This window comes from Anolis sagrei, chromosome 4 (assembly GCF_037176765.1).
Source record: "Anolis sagrei isolate rAnoSag1 chromosome 4, rAnoSag1.mat, whole genome shotgun sequence".
NCBI lineage: Eukaryota > Metazoa > Chordata > Lepidosauria > Squamata > Dactyloidae > Anolis > Anolis sagrei.
Window position 1 is genome coordinate 247,273,385 of NC_090024.1, and position 21,057 is coordinate 247,294,441.

Consider the following 21,057-nt stretch of genomic DNA (forward strand, 5'->3'; position numbering starts at 1 on the left):
GTTCTTGACTGCCTTTCCCATCATCTGCCAGGGCGTGTTTCTTTTCTTCTTCTACCGTTTGTGTCCCTTCCAGAAGCCCTCTCTCTGCCACCTGATTTTCTGGGCAGGTCATAGAATCATAGAATCAAAGAGTTGGAAGAGACCTCCTGGGCCATCCAGTCCACCCCCATTCTGCCAAGAAGCAGGAATATTGCATTCAAATCACCCCCAACAGATGGCCATCCAGCCTCTGCTTAAAAGCTTCCAAAGAAGGAGCCTCCACCACACTCCCTCCGGGGCAGAGAGTTCCACTGCTGAACGCTCTCACAGTCAGGAAGTTCTTCCTCGTGTTCAGATGGAATCTCCTCTCTTGTAGTTTGAAGCCATTGTTCCATTGCGTCCTAGTCTCCAGGGAAGCAGAAAGGAAGCTTGCTCCCTCCTCCCTGTGGCTTCCTCTCACATATTTATACATGGCTATCATATCTCCTCTTCAAGGTCAAGTCTGTCGACATCACTACGTGGGTGTCATGAGGAGTGGATTGTCAACAGTTTTCTATTATTATTATTATTATTATTATTATTATTATTATTTGAAACACAACAAGATGAGTCCACAGCAGACAAGATCACTCTGCCGGCTGTTGTATTGGATCACACGTCAGACACTTCCTAAGTGCCTAGGACTGTGTGATGTATCAGCAAATAATGCATACAGATCCCAGTAAGGTGGCCTTTTGCAGCTGGCAGGTGGTAATCTTGTCAGTGCCAATTGTGTTTAAGTGCAGGCCAAGGTCTTTAGGCACTGCACCCAGTATGCCGATCACCACTGGGACCACCCTGACTGGCTTGTGCCAGAGTCTTTGCAGTTCGATCTTGAAATCCTCATCTCATTTTAGCTTTTCCTGTTGTTTCTCTGCAATCCCGCTGTCACCTGGGATTGCAACATCCACAATCCATACTTTGTTTTTTAACACAATTGTGAGATCAGGAGTATTATGCTCCAAAACTCTGTCTGTCTGAAATCGGAAGTCCCAGAGGAGTTTGACGTGTTCATTCTCTGTAATTTTTTCAACCTTGCAATCCCACCAGTTCTTTGTGGCAGGCAGATGGGATTTGTGGCACAAGTTCCAATGAATCATCTGAGCAACGGTGTTATGCCTCTGCTTGTAATCTGTTTGCATGATCTTCTTGCAGCAGCTGAGGATGTGATCTATTGTTTCATCTGCTTCCTTGCAGAGTCTACACTTGGGATATTATTATTATTATTATTATTATTATTATTATTATTATTATTATTAGAAACACAACAAGATGAGTCCACAGCAGACACTCTGCTGGCTGTTGTATTGGATCACACGTCGGACATTTCCCAAGTGTCTAGGACTGTGTGATGTAACGGCGAATGATGCGTGCAGATCCCAGTAAGGTGGCCTTTTGCAGCTGGCAGATCATAGAATCATAGAATCATAGAATCCTAGAGTAGGAAGAGACCTCCTGGGCCATCCAGTCCAACCCCATTCTGCCAAGAAGCAGGAATATTGCATTCAAATCACCCCTGACAGATGGCCATCCAGCCTCTGCTTAAAAGCTTCCAAAGAAGGAGCCTCCACCACACTCCGGGGCAGAGAGTTCCACTGCTGAACGGCTCTCACAGTCAGGAAGTTCTTCCTAATGTTCAGATGGAATCTCCTCTCTTGTAGTTTGAAGCCATTGTTCCATTGCGTCCTAGTCTGCAAGGAAGCAGAAAACAAGCTTGCTCCCTCGTCCTCCCTGTGGCTTCCTCTCACATATTTATACATGGCTATCATATCTCTTCTCAGCCTTCTCTTCTTCAGGCTAAACATGCCCAGTTCCCTAAGCCGCTCCTCATAGGGCTTGTTCTCCAGACCCTTGATCGTTTTAGTCGCCCTGGTAATCTTGTCAGCGCCAATTGTGTTTAAGTGCAGGCCAAGGTCTTGAGGCACTGACCCAGTGTGCCCATCACCACTGGGACCACCTTGACTGGCTTGTGCCAGAGTCTTTGCAGTTCGAATTATTATTATTATTATTATTATTATTATTATTATTATTATTATTTTGCCTCTGGCCTCACAGCCTGAGACCTTTCCCATTTCAGCATAAACATCGAATGACCCCTTCTCTCTTCCAGGCGACAGTGTCTTTCTGGGCAACGAGGCTCAGCGGCAGGAGTATGTCCTCAACGAGGAGGGGACCCTCTTCTGGGGGCTGGAGGAGGCCCCCCAGCGCATCCCCTGGGACTTTGGGCAGGTGAGGGCAAAGGGAGGGGCCAGGGGGGGTTGCACCTAGCGCTGGGTGGGAATTGGCCTGCCAGGAGGGATGAAGGAGGGTCCCACACACCTGGTCTCCAGCCACTCCTGGAGAAATCCTTGCCTCTTCAGAACCCTGTAGGATTCTGCACCTTGAAGAGCATTATCTGACTCACCTTTCAGTTTTCAGAAGGCTTCCTGGACATGAGCCTGGCCCTGCTGGACATCAGTTTGCTCGGGATGCCAGCCCTTGATGCCTGCGACCAGCTGAGGAGCCCCCTCCAAGTCTGCCGCCTGGTCAGCGCCATGGTAAGGGGGCCGTGGGGGTGGGCAGGGGGTCTCCCCTTTTACCCTCTTTTCAGGGGCCCACCCGAAGTCCAACAGGGACAAATGCAAGATATGGCAGAAAAAAGAAATGCAAAGATACAGAATGGGGGACGATGAGGCCTGGCTCAAGGGTAGTACGTGTGAAAAAGATCTTGGAGTTAAACATGAGGCAGGAATGTGATGCTGCAGCAAAAAAGCCAATGGGATTTTGGCCCCCATCAAGAGGAGCCTAGCATCTAGATCCAGGGAAGTCATAGAATCATAGAATCATAGAATCAAAGAGTTGGAAGAGACCTCATGGGCCATCCAGTCCAACCCCCTTCTGCCAAGAAGCAGGAATATTGCATTCAAATCACCCCTGACAGATGGCCATCCAGCCTCTGCTTAAAAGCTTCCAAAGAAGGAGCCTCCACCACACTCCGGGGCAGAGAGTTCCACTGCTGAACGGCTCTCACAGTCAGGAAGTTCCTCCTAATGTTCAGATGGAATCTCCTCTCTTGTAGTTTGAAGCCATTGTTCCATTGCGTCCTAGTCTCCAAGGAAGCAGAAAACAAGCTTGCTCCCTCCTCCCTGTGGCTTCCTCTCACATATTTATACAAGTCATGCTCCCCATGCTCTATTCCGCCTTGGTTAGACCACACCTGGAATATTGTGTCCAATTCTGGGCACCACAATTCAAGAGAGATATTGACAAGCTGGAATGTGTCCAGAGGAGGGCGACTCAAAGGATCAAGGGTCTGGAGGACAGGCCCTATGAGGAGCGGCTTAAGGAGCTGGGCATGTTTAGCCTGAAGAAGATAAGCCTGAGAGGAGACACGATAGCCATGTATAAATATGTGAGAGGAAGCTACAGGGAGGAGGGAGCAGATCAAGGGTCTGGAGAACAAGCCCTATGAGGAGCGGCTTAAGGAGCTGGGCATGTTTAGCCTGAAGAAGAGAAGGCTGAGAGGAGATATGATAGCCATGTATAAATATGTGAGAGGAAGCCACAGGGAGGAGGAGGGAGCAAGCTTTCTGCTTCCCTGGAGACTAGGACGCAATGGAACAATGGCTTCAAACTACAAGAGAGGAGATTCCGTCTGAACATGAGGAAGAACTTCCTGACTGTGAGAGCCGTTCAGCAGTGGAACTCTCTGCCCCGGAGTGTGGTGGAGGCTCCTTCTTTGGAAGCTTTTAAGCAGAGGCTGGATGGCCATCTGTCAAGGGTGCTTTGAATGCAATATTCCTGCTTCTTGGCAGAATGGGGTTGGACTGGATGGCCCACAAGGTCTCTTCCAACTCTTTGATTCTATGATTCTATGATTCCCACTCAAGGCCTCTCTTCCTCCCCTCCTCACAGCTGAATGGGGAGAAGCCCTATCCGGTCCTGGAGGGATGCTGGTCAGGGAAGTACAGGGACGGGACGCCCCCCTCCAAGTGGCCGGGCAGTGGACCCATCCTGCGCCAGTGGCTCTCTGGACGGTGCCGGCCGGTTCGCTATGGCCAGAGCTGGACATTTGCGGCTGTCGTCTGCTCAGGTAGGGAAAACTCCCCATGGCCAGAGTTGAGCATCTCTTCCAGACGTCAAAGATGGAAAGGGAAAGCTTTGCCTTTGTTTGTGTATTGTATGTCATTGTTGTTACTGTATTAAAGGCATTGAATGTTTGCCTATATATGTATATACTGTAGCTCTGAGTCCCCTCGGGGAGAAAGAGCAAAATATAAATTAAGTGTATAACAACAACAACAACAACAAAAACAACAACACCCCTTCTGAACTCCAAGTAGCACCCTTCTTGGTCATATCTGGACCTTGGCCCATGGACATCACTCCAGGAAAACCATCTGAGAAACACACACACACATACCTCTCAAACGCAGTGACTCATGGGCTTTGTAGTCCTTGGTGGAGGATGTACTGAGCAAGCCTTGCCTGGTAACTATTTGGGGTGGAAACAAAGGAGGATTCCTGGTTGAGGTCATGGGAAGGGGCTGGTCTCTGACCCCCAGCCTCAGGTTGCCCTCACACAGCCTTTTAAACTCGTGTCCTGTGTATTTAATATGTATTTTATATAAATATGTTTTAAAATGTATATTTTGTAGAACTACATTAGTATCTGTGTTTATATAATGTTTGCACCGTTTGTGTGTTTTGATTGTACCGTGACCCACCTCGAGAAGATATGAGTAAGAAATACATTATTATTATTATTATTATTATTATTATTATTATTATTATTATTTTACTGACACAAAAACACAGTATGCTTCCTGCTTGGATGGTGATGGCACAATCGTCAGCATAGATTAAACTTAGATGGATTAGGAATCAGATGGTTTTCCTGTCATAGGCAGTAAGAGCACCTAAAGCTTCGGAGAGCTTCTGTTCAACCATTTCAAAGCTCCCTGCTTGGGTGGTGATGGCACAATCGTCAGCATAGATTAAATATAGATGGATTAGGAATCAGCTGGTTTTCCTGTCATAGACATTAAGAGCACCTAAAGCTTCGGAGAGCTTCTATTCAACCATTTCAAAGCTCCCTGCTTGGGTGGGGATGGCGTAATCGTCAGCATATATTAAACTTAGATAGATTAGGAATCAGCTGGTTTCCCCTGTCATAGGCAGTAAGAGCACCTAAAGTTTCGGAGAGCTTCTGTTCAACCATTTCAAAGCTCCCTGCTTGAGCGGTGATGGCACGATCATCAGTATAGATTAAACTCAGATGGATTAGGAATCAGATGGTTTCCCCTGTCATAGGCAGTAAGAGCACCTAAAGCTTCGGAGAGCTTCTGTTCAACCATTTCAAAGCTCCCTGCTTGGGTGGTGATGGCGCAATCGTCAGCATACATTAAACTTAGATAGATTAGGAATCAGCTGGTTTTCTCTGCAATAGGCAGTAAGAATACCTAAAGCTTCAGAGAGTTTCTATTCAACCATTTCAAAGCTCCCTGCTTGAGCGGTGATGGCATGATCATCAGCATAGATCAGTGGTTCTCAACCTTCCTAATGCCACGACCCCTTAATACACTTCCGCATGTGGTGGTGACCCCCAACCATAAAATTAGTTTTGTTGCTACTTCATAATTGTCATTTTGCTGCTGTTATGAATAGTAATGTAAATATCTGGTATGCAGGATGTATTTCCATTCACTGGACCAAACTGGGCACAAATACCTGATATGCCCAAATTTGAATATTTGTGGGATGGTGGGGGGGGGGGGGTGATTTTGTCCTGTGGGAGTTGTAGTTGCTGGGATTTATAGTTCAGCTACAATCAAAGAGCATTCTGAACTCCACCAATGATGGAATTGAACCAAACTTGACACACAGAACTGCCATGACCAACAGAAAATACTGGAAGGTTTTGGTGGGCATTGACCTTGAGTTTTGGAGTTGTAGTTCACCTACATCCAGAGAGCACTGTGGAAAACAATGATGGATCTGGACCAAACTTGACACACTACTCCATATGCTCAAATGTGAGCCCTGGTGGAGTTTGGGCAAAACAGACCTTGACATTTGGGAGTTGTAGTTATTGGGATTTATAGTTCACCTACAATCAAAGAGCACCCTGAACTCTACCAACGATGGAACTGAACCAAACTTGGCAGACAGATTGGAAGGGTTTGGTGGGTATTGACCTTGAGTTTGGGAGTTGTAGTTCACCTACATCCAGGGAGCACTGTAGATGGATCTGGACCAAACTTGACACAAAGACTCAACATGCCCAAATGTGAACACTGGTGGAGTTTGGGGGAAATAGACCTTGACATTTGGGAGTTGGAGTTGCTGGGATTTGTTGTTTGCCTACAATCAAAGAGCATTCTGAGCCCTACCAATGACTGAATTGGGACAAACATCCCACACAACCTCCATGATCAACAGAAAATACTGTGTTTTCTGATGGTCTCTGGCGACCCCTCTGACACCCCCTCACGACCCCTCCAGGGGTCCCGACCCCCAGGTTGAGAAACACTGGCATAGATTTTTATTTGTCGTGTCAGAACAACCAGTCAAATTATATTACATTTCTAACAGAACAAAGCAAACAAGCAGATTACAAAATTTGTGAGTATGAGAGTTGATTAAATGTCCTTTGACCAGTATCTGGCCACTTGGAGTGCCTCTGGTGTTGCCGCAAGAAGGTCCTCCCTTGTGCATGTGGCAGGGCTCAGGTTGCATCGCAGCAGGTGGTCAGTGGTTTGCTCTTCTCCACACTCGCATGTCGAGGATTCCACTTTGTAGCCCCATTTCTGAAGGTTGGCTCTGCATCTCGTGGTGCCAAAGCGCAGTCTGTTCAGTGCCTTCCAGGTCGCCCAGTCCTCTGTGTGCCCAGGAGGGAGTCTCTCATTTGGTATCAGCCATTGGTTGAGGTTCTGGGTTTGAGCCTGCCACTTTTGGACTCTTGCTTGCTGAGGTGTTCCAGTGAGTGTCTCTGTAGATCTTAGAAAACTATTTCTAGATTTAAGTCTTTGATGTGCTGGCTGATACCTAAACAGGGGATGAGCTGGAGATGTCTCTGCCTTGGTCCTTTCACTATTGGCTGCTCCTTCCCGGCGGATGTCAGGTGGGGCAATACCGGCTAGACAGTGTAATTTTTCCAGTGGTGTAGGGCGCAGGCACCCCGTGATAATGCAGCATGTCTCATTAAGAGCCACATCCACTGCTTTAGCGTGGTGAGATGTGTTCCACACTGGGCATGCATACTCAGCAGCAGAGTAGCACAGCGCAAGGGCAGATGTCTTCACTGTATCTGGTTGTGATCCCCAGGTTGTGCCAGTCAGCTTTCGTATGATGTTGTTTCTAGCACCCACTTTTTGCTTGATGTTCAGGCAGTGCTTCTTGTAGGTCAGAGCACGGTCCAGAGTGACTCCCAGGTATTTGGGTGCGCTGCAATGCTCCAGTGGGATTCCTTCCCAGGTCATCCTCAGAGCTCAGGATGCTTGTCTGTTCTTAAGGTGAAAGGCACATGTCTGTGTTTTAGATGGGTTGGGGATCAGTTGGTTTCCCCTGTAATAGGCAGTAAGAGCACCTAGAGCTTCGGAAAGCTTCTGTTCTACCATCTCAAAGCTCCCTGCTTGAGCAGTAATGCATAGATGAAACCCTCAATCCCTTCTGGCGGTGGCTGGTCATTTGTGTAAATGTTAAGCATTGATGGAGTAAGCATGCTCCGTCCTTCTGTTTTCGCCATCTACTTCTCTGACACGATAAATAAATAGATTATTCTGGTGGTCTCCCCTTTGCTTGCAGTGCTGAGGAGCCTGGGCATCCCCACCCGCGTGGTCAGTGCCTTCGCCTGGGCCCAGGGCACAGAGGGCAGCCTGCGAGTGGACGAGTCCTTTGACGAAAGCGGGGCCCTGATCTCCAGCAACTTGGACACCTGCGTCTGGTGAGAAGAAGGCAAACACCTTTCATGTGGCACCTGTGTTGTGGGGAAGGAGGGAGGGAGGGAAGCTTTAGGCCAGGCTTCTTCAAGCTTCTGCCCTCCAGGTGTTTGGGCCTCCAACTCCCAGAAGCTCCTATTGCCAGATTGAGTTGTTGTAGGTTTTTTCGGGCTATATTACCATGTTCTAGAGGCATTCTCTCCTGACGTTTCGCCTGCATCTATGGCAAGCATCCTCAGAGGGAGTGAGGTCTGTTGGAATTAAGAAAATGGGTTTACATATCTGTGGAATGACCAGGGTGGGACAAAGGACTCTTGTCCGCTGGAGCTAGGTGTGAATGTTTCAACTGACCACCTTGATTAGAATATAATGGCCTGGCAGTGCCTGGGGCAATCTTTTGTTGAGCATATTATTTTTGATAGCCTGGCAGTGCCTGGGGCAATCTTTTGTTGAGCATATTATTTGAGAACACAGAAATGCTGGACCACTCTCACAACCACCATGTCAGGCAACACAGAGAAGCCATTGAAATCCACAAGAAGCATGTGGACAATTTCAACAGAAAGGAGAAAACCATGGAAATGAACAAGATCTGGCTACCAGTATTTAAAAAACTCAAAAACTACAACAGCAAAACAGCAGAGAGGAAACAACCAGGCACATCTTAACACCTCTCAACAGAACATTTTCCCAGGCTCAGCCAGGCCTTCAAATGCTAATGAAGGTGGTCAGCTGAAACATTCACACCTAGCTCCAGCAGAGAGCTCTTTGCCCCACCCCAGCCATTCCACAGATATATAAACCCATTGTCCTATTTCCAACAGACCTCACTACCTCTGAGGATACTTGCCATAGATGCAGGCGAAACGTCAGGAGAGAATGCCTCTAGAACATGGCCATCTAGCCCGAAAAAAACCTACAACAACCCAGTGATTAGAATAGCACAACAACAGAGAGGAAACAAACAAGGACATCTAATCACCTTTCAACAAAAGATTGCTCCAGGCTCAGCCAGGCTATCAAATGCTAATCAAGGTAGTCACTTGAAACATTCACACCTAGCTCCAGCAGACAAGAGTCCTTTGTCCCACCCTGGTCTTTCTACAGATATATAAACCCATTTTCCTACTTCCAAAAGACCTCACTACCTCTGAGGATGCTTCCCATAGATGCAGGCGAAACGTCAGGAGAGAATGCCTCTAGAACATGGCCATATAGCCCGAAAAAACCTACAACAACCCAGTGATTCCGGCCATGAAAGCCTTCAACAATATATTGCCAGATTGTTCAATGGTCACGAATCCTGGGAGTTGGAGGGCCACAATTTGAGGAGGCTTGCTTTAGGCTTCCCCTTGAACCCCCTTCCCTTTCTCCCTCAGGCCCTGCCACGCCTGGAACGAGTGCTGGATGGCACGCGAGGATCTGGGCCAGGAATACAGCGGGTGGCAAGCCCTGGACGCCACACCAAAGAAGGGGCAGCAGAATGGTAAGGACTATGAGCAGGGAAGTCATGCTCCCCATGCTCTATTCTGCTCTGGTTGGACCACTTTACCTGGAATATTGTGTCCAATTCTGGGCACCACAATTCAAGAGAGAGATTGACAAGCTGGAATGTGTCCAGAGGAGGGCGACTAAAATGATCAAGAGTTTGGAGAACAAGCCCTATGAGGAGCGGCTTAAGGAGCTGGGCATGTTTAGCCTGAAGAAGAGAAGGCTGAGAGGAGATATGATAGCCATGTATAAATATGTGAGAGGAAGCCACAGGGAGGAGGAGGGAGCAAGCTTGTTTTCTGCTTCCTTGGAGACTAGGATGCAAGGTAACAATGGCTTCCAACTACAAGAGAGGAGATTCCATCTGAACATGAGGAAGAACTTCCTGACTGTGAGAGCTGTTCAGCAGTGGAACTCTCTGCCCTGGAATGAGGTGGAGGCTCCTTCTTTGGAGGCTTTGAAACAGAGGCTGGATGGCCATCTGTCAGGGGTGATTTGAATGCAATATTCCTGCTTTCTGGCAGAATGGGGTTGGACTGGATGGCCCATGAGGTCTCTTCCAACTCTAGGATTCTAGGATTCTGTGATTCATTCATGAGTCAGTCCTGGAGTTGGAAGGGACCTCTAAAGGCCATCCAGCCCAACCCAATTCATCTATGTGGGAAATCCACAATCCACACCTTCCCGACAGATGGCCACCCATCCTCTGGCTTCAACACTGTCAAAGAAGGCGACCCAACCACATTCCCAGGCAGCAGTGGTGTCAGGAAGTCCTCCCTAATATTAAGTGACTTTTGCCCTATAGTTCGAATCTGTTGCTCCATTATTGTGTCCAGCATTTGATATCCTTCTGCCCTCAAGAGTATGGTCTCCTGTCCTTGCATAACACAAAGTCCTCGCAATCGATTTGCAAGATTCCTGGCAAAAACGTCCCTTGCGCAGAAGCCCTTCTTCACGAATCTCAGGCCATGGTCTGAGAAGCCAAAGCCTTCCTGGCAGCACCTTCTGCTAAGCCAGCAGTTCACTTATTTGGGTTGACGAAGGCTTTCATAGCCAGAATTACTGGGTTGCTATGCATTGAGTCGCCTAATAAGGTTGAGAAACGCGGTATAGAAATGAAGCAAATAAATAAATAAATAAATGTGTTTTTCGGGCTATCTTCCGGTAGCCATTCTCTGTATGGCTATCTTCCGGTAGCATTCTCTCCTGACGTTTTGCCTGCATCTGTGGCTGGCATCCTCAGAGGTCTGTTGGAAACGAGGCAAGTGGAGTGTATGTGTAGAAAGAAGCCTTATCTGTTTGAAGGTACTGTGAATATTGCAATTAGCATGCTTGATTGGCATAGAATAGCCTTGCAGTTGCAATGTCAATCAGTGAGGGTATTTGCATAGAAGTAGCCTGGCCTCTGTTGCCTAGAGGCACCCTCTGCTTCGGAGGTGTTTACTGGCTCTCGATTGCTTGTTGTCTGGAGTTCTGTTTTTGAGTGATGTTCTTTATTTACTGTCTTGATTTTAGAGGGTGTTTTTTTTTAATACTGGTAGCCAGATAACAACAACAACAAGAACAACAACAACAACTTCTTTATTTATACCCCACCACCATTTCCCCAAGGGGACTCGGGGTAGCTTACATGAGGCCAAGCTCAACAATACAGCAATAGAAATATACAACATAGGAATACAACAGTAAAATATAAAGAAAAATAAATAAAATACAAGAAACAATATAAATAAGCACCAAAAAAATATAAAATCACAATAATTGAACACACAAAAAAAATGGTCACAGCAAGCACGGCCGGTTGCAAAGATTAAACGTTTAAAAATACTGGGTGAGAGTGCAATGTAATGTATCTGGACAAGGGATCCGGGGCCAAAAATTGGGATTAATTGCAATAGCAGGTAACATAAAGTTCTTCCGAGGGCATTTTTGCAGGGTTTGGCCAGATCACAACCCCAATTCCAATGGCCTATATTTTGAAGGCACAAAGCCTTCCTCTGGTGCCAAAGAAGGCGCTTGAGACTTCTCAACGTCGTCCAGGTTGATCTGAACATGAAGCATAAGTCTCAAGGGTAAGAACCTCAGAATTGGTGCTGAGAGGTAACTTAATCAAGGGCTTCAGAGCCAAGTCTCTCTCTCACGTCCATCTGATAGAAAGTTTGATGGTGGAACGGAAAAGGAAACACTGTCCTGCTATTTAGGAAGAGGTGGGGTCAAACAATTGAGCAGGAGGAGCCATTCAACTGGTGCAAACAACATTGATTGACAGCTATAAATAACCAATCAATCCAACTATACATTTACAGAGTAAAAAGGCAAAATCAGGCATGATACAACAGTTCAAATCCTGCAACTTACAGTTGCCTCACAGGTAGATTCCTGCAGTGGTGAGAGGATCCTGCTCATCCTTTGTCCTTCCCTCCCTTGAACTGGGATGAGAAAGAGGCAGAACACGAGCCCCAAAGCCCTTCAGCTTCCTACTCGGAGCCTCCACTTCAGAGTGGGCTGAGAAGTGGGTTGCTGTGGGGAAGGAAAGGCTTTGCTTTGAGGAGGATCATGGATGAGGACAAGGCTGATCCATCTCTGTGCTCCTCCTTGCAGGGCTGTTGTGCTGGGGTGGCCCCGCTCCAGTGAGGGCTATCAAGGAGGGCCGCCTGGACCTTCCCTCTGGCGTGGGCCCCTTCTTTGCGGCCATCAACTCCACCTGCGCTGCCTGGGTCCGCAAGGCCAGTGGGGTGTCCGAGAGGGCCGCCTCCCAAGTGAAGTTCCTGGGCAACTGCATCAGCACCAAGGCGGTGGGCAGCGAGCGCTGCGAGGACATCACCCAGCACTACAAGTTCCCTGAAGGTAAGGGTCCCAAGGCTTGGAAAGAGCGGGGAGCGGGAGCACTCCTCAAGTGCCAAATCTGTCAGAAATATTAACTAGCTATTTTTAAGTACAAAAAAAAATATTTACTAGGTTCTTGTGGGTTTTTTCGGGCTATAGAGCCATGTTCTAGAGGCATTTCTCCTGACGTTTCGCCTGCATCTATGGCAAGCATCCTCAGAGGTAGTGAGGTCTGTTGGAAGTAGGAAAAAGGGTTTATATATCTGTGGAATGGCTGGGGTGGGACAAGGAGCTCTTCCCTGCTGCAGTTAGGTGTGAATGTTTACCTGATCACCTTCATTAGCATTTGAAGGCCTGCCTGAGCCTGGGAAAATCTGTTGCTGGGAGGTGTTAATCTGTGCCTGGTTTTTTCTCTCTGTTGTTTAGCTGTTATAATTTTAGAGTTTTTAAAATACTGCTAGCCAAATTTTGTTCATTCAAAATATTTATTGTGTCAGGAGCAAACCAAATAGTTATATTGTATTTTTAAAAAGTTTGCAAACTTGGCATTGTACTAAATGTCCTTTGACCAGTAACTGACCACTTGGAGTGCCTCTGGTGTTGCAACAAGAAGGTCCTCCCTTGTGCATGTGGCAGGGCTCAGGTTGCATTGTAGTCGGTAGTCAGTGGTTTGCTCTTCTCCGCACTCGCATATCGTGGACTCCACTTTGTGGCCCCATTTCCGAAGGTTCTGCATCTCGTGGTGCCAGAGCGCAGCCTGTTCAGTGCCTTCCAAGTCGCCCTGTTTTCTGTGTGCCCGGGGGGAGTCTCTCATTTGGAATCAGCCACTAATTGTGGTTCTGAGTTCGAGCCTGCCACTTTTGGGCTCTCACTTGCTGAGGAGTTCCAGCAAGTGTCTCTGTAGATCTTAGAAAACTATTTCTTGATTTAAGTCATTGGAATGCTGGCTGATACCCAAACAGGGGGTGGGCCAGAGATGTCTCTGCCTTGGTCCTTTCACTATTGGCTGCTACTTCCCAGAGGATGTCAGGTGGTGCAATACCGGCTAAGCAGTGTAATTTCTCCAGTGGTGTAGGGCGCAGACACCCCGTGATAATGCGGCATGTCTCATTAAGAGCCACATCCACTGTTTTAGCGTGGTGAGATGTGTTCCACACTGGGCATGCGTACTCAGCAGCAGAGTAGCATAGCGCAAGGGCAGATGTCTTCACCGTGTCTGGTTGTGATCCCCAGGTTGTGCCAGTAAGCTTTTGTGAAATGGATGCAATTTTTTTTGTCATGTCAGAAGTGACTTGAGAAACTGCAAGTCGCTTCTGGTGTGAGAGAATTGGCCGTCTGCAAGGACGTTGCCCAGAGGACGCCCGGATGTTTTGATGTTTTATCATCCTTGTAGGATGCTTCTCTCATGTCCCTGCATGAGGAGCTAGAGCTGACAGAGGGAGCTCATCCGTGCTCTCCCTGGATTTGAACCTGGATGGATGCAATGACTCAGCAAAAGCTGCAGTTCTATATAAGCTTTGTAGGCCTCTGTGTTAGTTTGCCTCAGTGGGAGAAAGGTCTCAGTCTGTGAGAAGGCCTCAGTGTGAGGTAGGCCTTAGTCTGTGAGAGGAAGCCCCAGGTTGAAGGCCTTGTGTGTAAAGCTACTGTGTGAATCCTGTGTGAAGGCTGATCTTTATTTGTGTTGTGAAAGCCTTGTTCTTGTAAATAGTGCAACCATAGTATTTTGCTGTAAAGAAAAGCCTCCCTTTGGAACAGATAACATTGGTCTGGGTGTTTCTGTTTATCATTTTGGGCTTCTGGTGCTGGGTCACGCTGCTATGCATTTATGGGGAGGGTCTTTTGTTAATAAGCCCACTCGCCCAATAAAATCCACCTCTCCTGCCCACTCTTGCAGGGTCCCTTCAGGAGAGGGCTGTTCTGCTGAAGGTCAACCAGGACACAGAGCCCCCTACTCTCTTCCCATCACCAGAAGAGATGGAGGAACCTCCACTGGCCGCCTGGTTCGAGTGCGGGAGCTCCCTGGCCCTGGGGGAAGACGTCCGGGTCTCCCTGCGAGTGGTCAACTGGACCGGGATGGAGAGGCCACTGCAGGTGGTGCTGGGCGCACAGCCCCTCCAGGGCAACGGGGAGCCCCTGGCCCAGTTCTGGAAGGAGGAGTTCGTGGTCACCCTACCAGATGGCCAGGGTAAGGGTCTCTCTATATATCATGTGTGTGTGGGAAAATGAAGAGAAGGAAAGAAGGAGAGAAGGAAAGAAAAAAGGGAAGGTGTACAGAAGTGTTTATAATAATATGCTTATAACTGTATTTATGTTTGCATCGGTTGCCCTAAGGCTGGAGCGGCCTAGCTGTGAGAGATGTGTTACCATGGAAACGAGGCAGAAGAGGAGGTGGGAGGAGCTTAGAGAGTGAAGGTTTTGAAAAGTGACAGAGTCAGTCAGGCAGGAGACTCCGAGAGAGCAGCAGGGTCAGGAGAAAGACTCTGAGAGAGCAGCAGAGTCAGGCTGGAGACTCTGAGAGAGCAGCAGAGTCAGGTTTTAGACTCTGAGGAGTGAAGAAGTGAAGAGTCAGGGTTTAGTGTTCGTGAATAGTAGAGATTTCTTCAGCTAGGAAGCTGAAGGGGAAAACCTGGTTAGTTGCTTTAGTTAGAAAGAACTAACAGAGGCTTGATAAGATCGTTAGTCGGAAAAAGACTAGAGATCTGTAGTTTGATCAAGGATAGATCAAACAGAGAGACTATTCACTGCAGGGAACACTGGTTAATAAAGTGCTTCACCACAGCAAGAGTTCATAAGTTGTAACATCGAAAGTCTGAATTGTATCGCAACCAAGTTACATGTAACCATCAAGTATTTGCCAAGCTTAACATCTTCATACTGCAACCATACACTTTGTTTAAAAATAAACTTGTTCTCTTTGGTTTTTAAAACTGCCTCATCTCCATTAATTCTACGTTCGGTGCACCCACTCTACCAAAATTACCTCACAACACAAACAGAGCCTTTAATACCAGAGCCTTTTACAAATCAGTGGCTCCTCTCTCCTAAACCTAGGTGCTTCCTCACTAATTGGTAGCGTCTCTTTACAATTTGGTGGCAGCTTTATTACCATTGGTGGAGGGTCCCTTCACAAATTGGTGGCAGACGACGGGATATGTTTAACAACTGATCAAGTGCCTTAAGATTATTTTAAGAATAAGTTGTGAGGTAAAAGTTATTGGAATATGGCTACCAGGCGACAAAAAAAGGTTGTTGAGGAAACAGAGGGAGACCAAGAAGAAAGTTCGGGCTCTGAAGCAGAAACAGAGCCAGTGCCTGTGTCAGAAATGGCTTATAAGTACAAACTAGAGATAAAACGATTAGAAATAGAGGCAAAAGAAAAACAAAGAGAGAGAGAACTGGAGATGGAGGCAAAACAAAGGGAAAGAGAGTTTGAAGAAAGACAGAAAGAGAGAGAACAGGAGATAGAATTGAAGAGAATGGAATTTGAGCTGCAGAAGCAAAGATTGGCTTTGTCTCAAACATCCAGTGACATCCAGGAAGGGAGTTCTGGAGTGGATACCCCAGATTTGATAAAGAGATTCCCTAAATTTACCAAGGATGACGATGTAGAGAAATTTTTGATCTCTTTCGAGAGATGTTGTAAAGATTTTGGGGTTGCTAAGGAAAAATGGATGATATATCTAAGGCCACAGATAACTGGAAGACTTTTACAGATTTATGGAGATTTGCCTGAGGGGTCTTATGGAGATTATGATTTATTTAAGAAACAAATTCTACAAGAGTTTCGATTAACTCCTGAATTCTACAGATTTAAGTTCAGGACCCTAAAGAGAGATAAAACCCAAAGTTTTGCTCAGGTGGCCTCTAAATTGTCTCAACTGTTCGATAGTTGGCTAAGGACGTCTGAGGTGGAAGATTACCAACAGCTGAGAGAACTTTTAAAGTTGGAACAATTTTTTTCAATTAGTGCCTTATGATATTCGCTGGGTGATTCAGGATCGCAAACCATCCACTATAGTAGAGGCAGCGGTTATGGTAGATCAAATAATAACCCTAAAAGAAGGATTCAAAAGGGAAGATCTGCCAAGTGATAAAAGAACAAACAGGCAGCCATTTTACCAACAACAAACGCGCCCACAGCAAGAAAAAGGTTCTGACATAGAAAACACCACCTGGAGGAGGCAGGGTGTAACAAGTCAAACTGCTCCTGAGGGAAAAAGAAGGTGCTTTCAGTGTGGAAAGTGGGACCATATAAAGTATCAATGTCCCCTTTTAAGAAAAGAGAAAACAACCCTCTTTGTGAATAAAGTAAAAGAAACACAAAAAACAGAACCAGATACTTTGTCAAAGGGAAGTTCAGAATCAGAGCCTCAAGAGAAACAGTGTTTGTTCATCTTGTCAAACACCCCATCTAAAGATTACTTAGAATCCATTTCCATTGATAACAAAGACGTGAAAGGACTTCGAGATACAGGCTCCGAAGTATGTATAGTACATCCAGAAATAATACCTCAGAAATTTCAGCGGCCTACCTCTGAAATAAGATTAAAAGGTTTGGGACCTGCGATACCAACAGCAGTGATGACTTTGCCAATAGAATATGGAGGATGGAAGGGTATGTGGGATTTTGCAGTCAGTCCTGACATACCATACAGATGTTTAATTGGAAATGATCTGGCTAAGAAGATTGAAAACTGGAGGATGACGTGTGAGGAGGAAGAATATGGCAACAGGGGCCCTGATCAAAAAGCCATGTGTTTTGCCATGCAACAGGATGGGGATGAGAGTCCGGAATCCAGCGCTACGGTTGCTGAGCTTGTTAAGAAGACGGGAGGAGTTGAAGAAATTCGGCAGGAACAAGGAGCCGATGAATCTCTAAAACCTCTGTTCGCTTTGGCTCAAACCCCCACCGTATCGGCAAAAGGACAGCCCTCCGAGTTTGTGTTAAAGAATGGTGTCTTATATAGAGAAACCAGAAATGTGAAGTCAGCAGAAGGATCAGTGACATGTAATCAAATTGTAGTGCCTCAAAGTTTTAGAGAACAGCTGATGAGGGTGGCACACGAGAACCCTCAAGGTGGACATTTGGGTGTGAGGAAAACCACAAAGAGAATCACTAAGAACTTTTATTGGCCTGGCATGTTCCAGAAGATCAAAGAGTTTTGCCAGTCTTGTGATATCTGCCAAAGATTGAGTACTGGAAGGGATAAAATTAAAGCTCCTATGATCCCTATGCCGATAATTGGAGAACCATTTTACAGAGTGGGCATTGACATAGTGGGTCCTCTTTGTAAGCCAAGCAGACGTGGTTACAGATACATTTTAACCATGATTGACTACGCCACAAGATATCCAGAGGCTGTAGCTCTAACTAACATCGAGACAACAACGATTGCAAATGCACTGTTATCCATTTGGGGAAGAACTGGTTATCCTAGAGAATTCCTCTCTCCTAAACCTAGGCGCTTCCTCACTAATTGGTAGCGTCTCTTTACAATTTGGTGGCAGCTTCATTACCATTGACAGAGGTCAATTCACAGAAGGAAAGAGAGAAAGAAAGGAGAGAAAGAGGGAGGGAAGGTTGGCCACAGCAACGCGTGGCAGGTACAGCTAGTAGAACCATAAATTTGGAAGAGACCTCGTGGGCCACCCAGTCCTTTACATCTAGTATTGTCAGACTGCAGGATCTATATAGCAATATTAAATAAGCACTCACAAGCCGGTTTTGCTTTGAAATGGATATATTGCTTGTATCTCTGAAGCAAAGAAAGACACTACTGGTTTTTCCCCCACCATCACTTCCTTTTATACACCTTTCCTGCCCATCTTGCCCTCTTCTCAGTTTCCTTATTAGACCTCATTGCTTCACAAGTTCCAATACGATGTTTCCAGTGTCCACTGCTCGCTTCAAAATGTCAGAGAGAGAATGGATTCAGCCAGGATGATTCAGTCAGGATGTCACTGGGGGAATTTGTGATGTCTTCATGCCGTCGGAAATTGACTCCTGACCAGTATAAACAAGGAGATAGATCAAAGGAAGTGTTGGCAGAAGAGTCGCCAACGCCGATCTCTGTGTGTCAGACATCTTGAGGCAGAGAGAGGCCTCTTGGTGCTCTCTTCTCAAATAAAGGCACTCTTTGGGAAGAAGGAGACTGGGGCAGTGGCCTCTCCATGCAGGGTTCCCTCTGCCCCAATTGCTCTCTCTATTCAAGTGTTGATACCTTTTAGCTTCCAACGACTCCCCTGGTTCTGTCCCCCAGACGAAGTGCTGAGCACCACCCTGCCTTTCGCACAATACGGCCCAGCTCTGAGAAAGGGCAACCTCCTGCTGAAGCTCACGGCCCTCCTGAGGGAGACCCCCTCCGCCTCGGATGCCAGCCAGAGCAGCCGGACCCCTCTCTTGGCCTGGCAGGAGGTCCTCCTCCGCCCCCCAGAGGTCACCCTCGAGGTCAGTGGCAGCCGAGACCCTTCCGGAAGGGGGACGCTCACCCCTCCCTCATGGCACCCACTGGGCACCTTTGCCCTCCTCTTCAACCCCTGGAGCCCAGGTAGGAGGGGTCCGCACAGGTGGAGGGGGGGGGGGCAGGGAGACCCCCCCCAAAAGGGCAGGGATGGGCTTCACACAGGTCCAGCTGCATCCCACTCCTCCAACCTTCCTATCTATCTATCTGTCTGTCTGTCTGTCTGTCTGTCTGTGTGTCTATCTGTCTGTGTCTATCTATATGTGTGTCTATCTGTGTGTCTGTCTGTCTATCTATCTATCTATCTATCTATCTATCTATCTATCTATCTGTGTGTGTCTATCTGTGTGTCTATCTATCTATTTGTGTGTCTGTCTATCTATCTATCTATCTATCTGTCTGTCTGTCTGTCTGTCTGTCTGTCTGTCTGTCTGTGTGTGTGTGTGCCTGCCTGCCTGCCTGCCTATCTATCTATCTATCTATCTATCTATCTATCTATCTATCTATCTATCTGTGTGTGTCTATCTGTGTGTCTATCTATCTATTTGTGTGTCTGTCTGTCTATCTGTCTGTCTGTCTGTCTGTCTGTGTGTGTGTGTGCCTGCCTGCCTGCCTGCCTGCCTGCCTATCTATCTATCTGTCTGTCTGTCTGTCTGTCTGTCTGTCTGTCTGTCTGTCTGTGTGTGTGTGCCTGCCTGCCTGCCTGCCTATCTATCTATCTATCTATCTATCTATCTATCTATCTATCTATCTGTGTGTGTCTATCTGTGTGTCTATCTATCTATTTGTGTGTCTGTCTATCTATCTATCTATCTATCTATCTATCTATCTATCTATCTATCTATCTATCTGTGTGTGTGTGCCTGCCTGCCTGCCTGCCTGCCTGCCTATCTATCTATCTATCTATCTATCTATCTGTCTGTCTGTCTGTCTGTCTGTGTGTCTATCTATCTGTGTGTCTGTCTGTGTGTCTATCTGTCTGTGTCTATCTGTGTGTCTATCTATCTGTGTGTCTGTCTATCTATCTACCTACCTATCTATCTATCTATCTATCTATCTATCTATCTATCTGTGTGTCTATCTATCTGTGTGTCTATCTATCTATCTATCTATCTATCTATCTATCTATCTATCTATCTATCTATCTGTCTGTCTGTCTGTCAGTGTGTCTATCTATCTATCTATCTATCTATCTATCTATCTATCTATCTATCTATCTATCTATCTATCTGTCAGTGTGTCTATCTATCTGTGTGTCTATCTATCTATCTATCTATCTATCTATCTATCTATCTATCTATCTATCTCTGTGTGTGTGTGTCTATCTGTGTGTCTATCTATCTATTTGTGTGTCTATCTGTCTGTCTGTCTGTCTATATCTATCTATCTATCTATCTATCTATCTGTGTGTCTGCATGTGGGGATCTCCATTCATGGAGGAGGGAATCCTTTTCAGGTGGGTCTCCTCCCCCAGGATTAAGAACAATGGGATGCTCACCACACATTTCTGAAAGATTTCTACCTGAGTGGCAGCTAAGACCCCTCTGGAAAGCTTTTGCTCTGTACCCAGAGCACTAACACCTGCACACACCCCATACATCTCCTTCTCTGCTTCCTTCCAAAAGATCCCCGAAAGCCTGGTGCAGTTCCAGCCGGCGGAGGCTACGATCCACCTGCACAACCACCTGCCGGAGCCTCTCACCAGCTGCAGCATCACTCTGTCTGGGCGGGGGCTCATCTACAAAGAGAGGCGCTACAGGTGAGTTATGCCTCTTTGAGGGGTGTGTGTGGGGGGGGGGAAGGGTGGCTGTGCCCCTCTCACACATCTCCTTGCTGTTCTACCTGCAGGATGGGCCCCATCCCGTCCTCCCTGCGTCTCCGCTTGCCCTTCACGCCGACCCTCGCCGGGGACCGGAGGCTGACCGCCCGCCTGGACGTCCCGGGTCTCCAGCACCACCACAGCTGTGCCAGGGCCACCCGAGTCATGGTCCCTTAGACCACCACCCAAACATCATCAGTGTTGTGGCTGAGCTAGTTTCTGACGATGAGGATGACTTTCAGCTTCCTGCCTCTTCGCCTGTGCCTCAAATCTCTGAGCCTGCTCCTGAGGCTCTCACCGACAGTGCAGTGTCAACACAACTGTTTTCACCAGAAAGGAATTTTAACGAAGGGAATAGCAGCCAGGTGCCTTCCCACGATGATATCGAAAGTATAGATAAGGATTTGACCTGAGAAGCTCGCCTTGATCAGGTGCAGTTCGCGTCTGGCAAGCAGATGGGAGGCTAGCTCGGTGCGAGGTCATCGCAATGCTTTTATGATGCTGAGAGCCTAATGTTTTGATG

The 21,057-nt window shown here is 47.0% G+C and overlaps 1 protein-coding gene across 1 annotated transcript in view; it reads left to right on the plus strand.

Annotated features, from left to right (window-relative positions):
* The window catches only part of LOC137096874 (protein 4.2-like), a 25,212-nt gene extending 4,255 nt beyond the window's left edge, over positions 1 to 20,957 (plus strand). The window contains exons 4-13 of the mRNA XM_067467135.1: positions 2,129 to 2,247; positions 2,430 to 2,555; positions 3,913 to 4,090; positions 7,804 to 7,942; positions 9,317 to 9,423; positions 12,030 to 12,275; positions 14,149 to 14,439; positions 18,515 to 18,702; positions 20,341 to 20,474; positions 20,564 to 20,957. Coding sequence (XP_067323236.1) covers positions 2,129 to 2,247; positions 2,430 to 2,555; positions 3,913 to 4,090; positions 7,804 to 7,942; positions 9,317 to 9,423; positions 12,030 to 12,275; positions 14,149 to 14,439; positions 18,515 to 18,702; positions 20,341 to 20,474; positions 20,564 to 20,711 — 1,676 coding nt within the window. The 3' untranslated portion in view covers positions 20,712 to 20,957. The remainder of the gene's footprint in view (positions 1 to 2,128; positions 2,248 to 2,429; positions 2,556 to 3,912; positions 4,091 to 7,803; positions 7,943 to 9,316; positions 9,424 to 12,029; positions 12,276 to 14,148; positions 14,440 to 18,514; positions 18,703 to 20,340; positions 20,475 to 20,563) is intronic.
* The last annotated feature ends 100 nt before the right edge of the window (positions 20,958 to 21,057 follow it).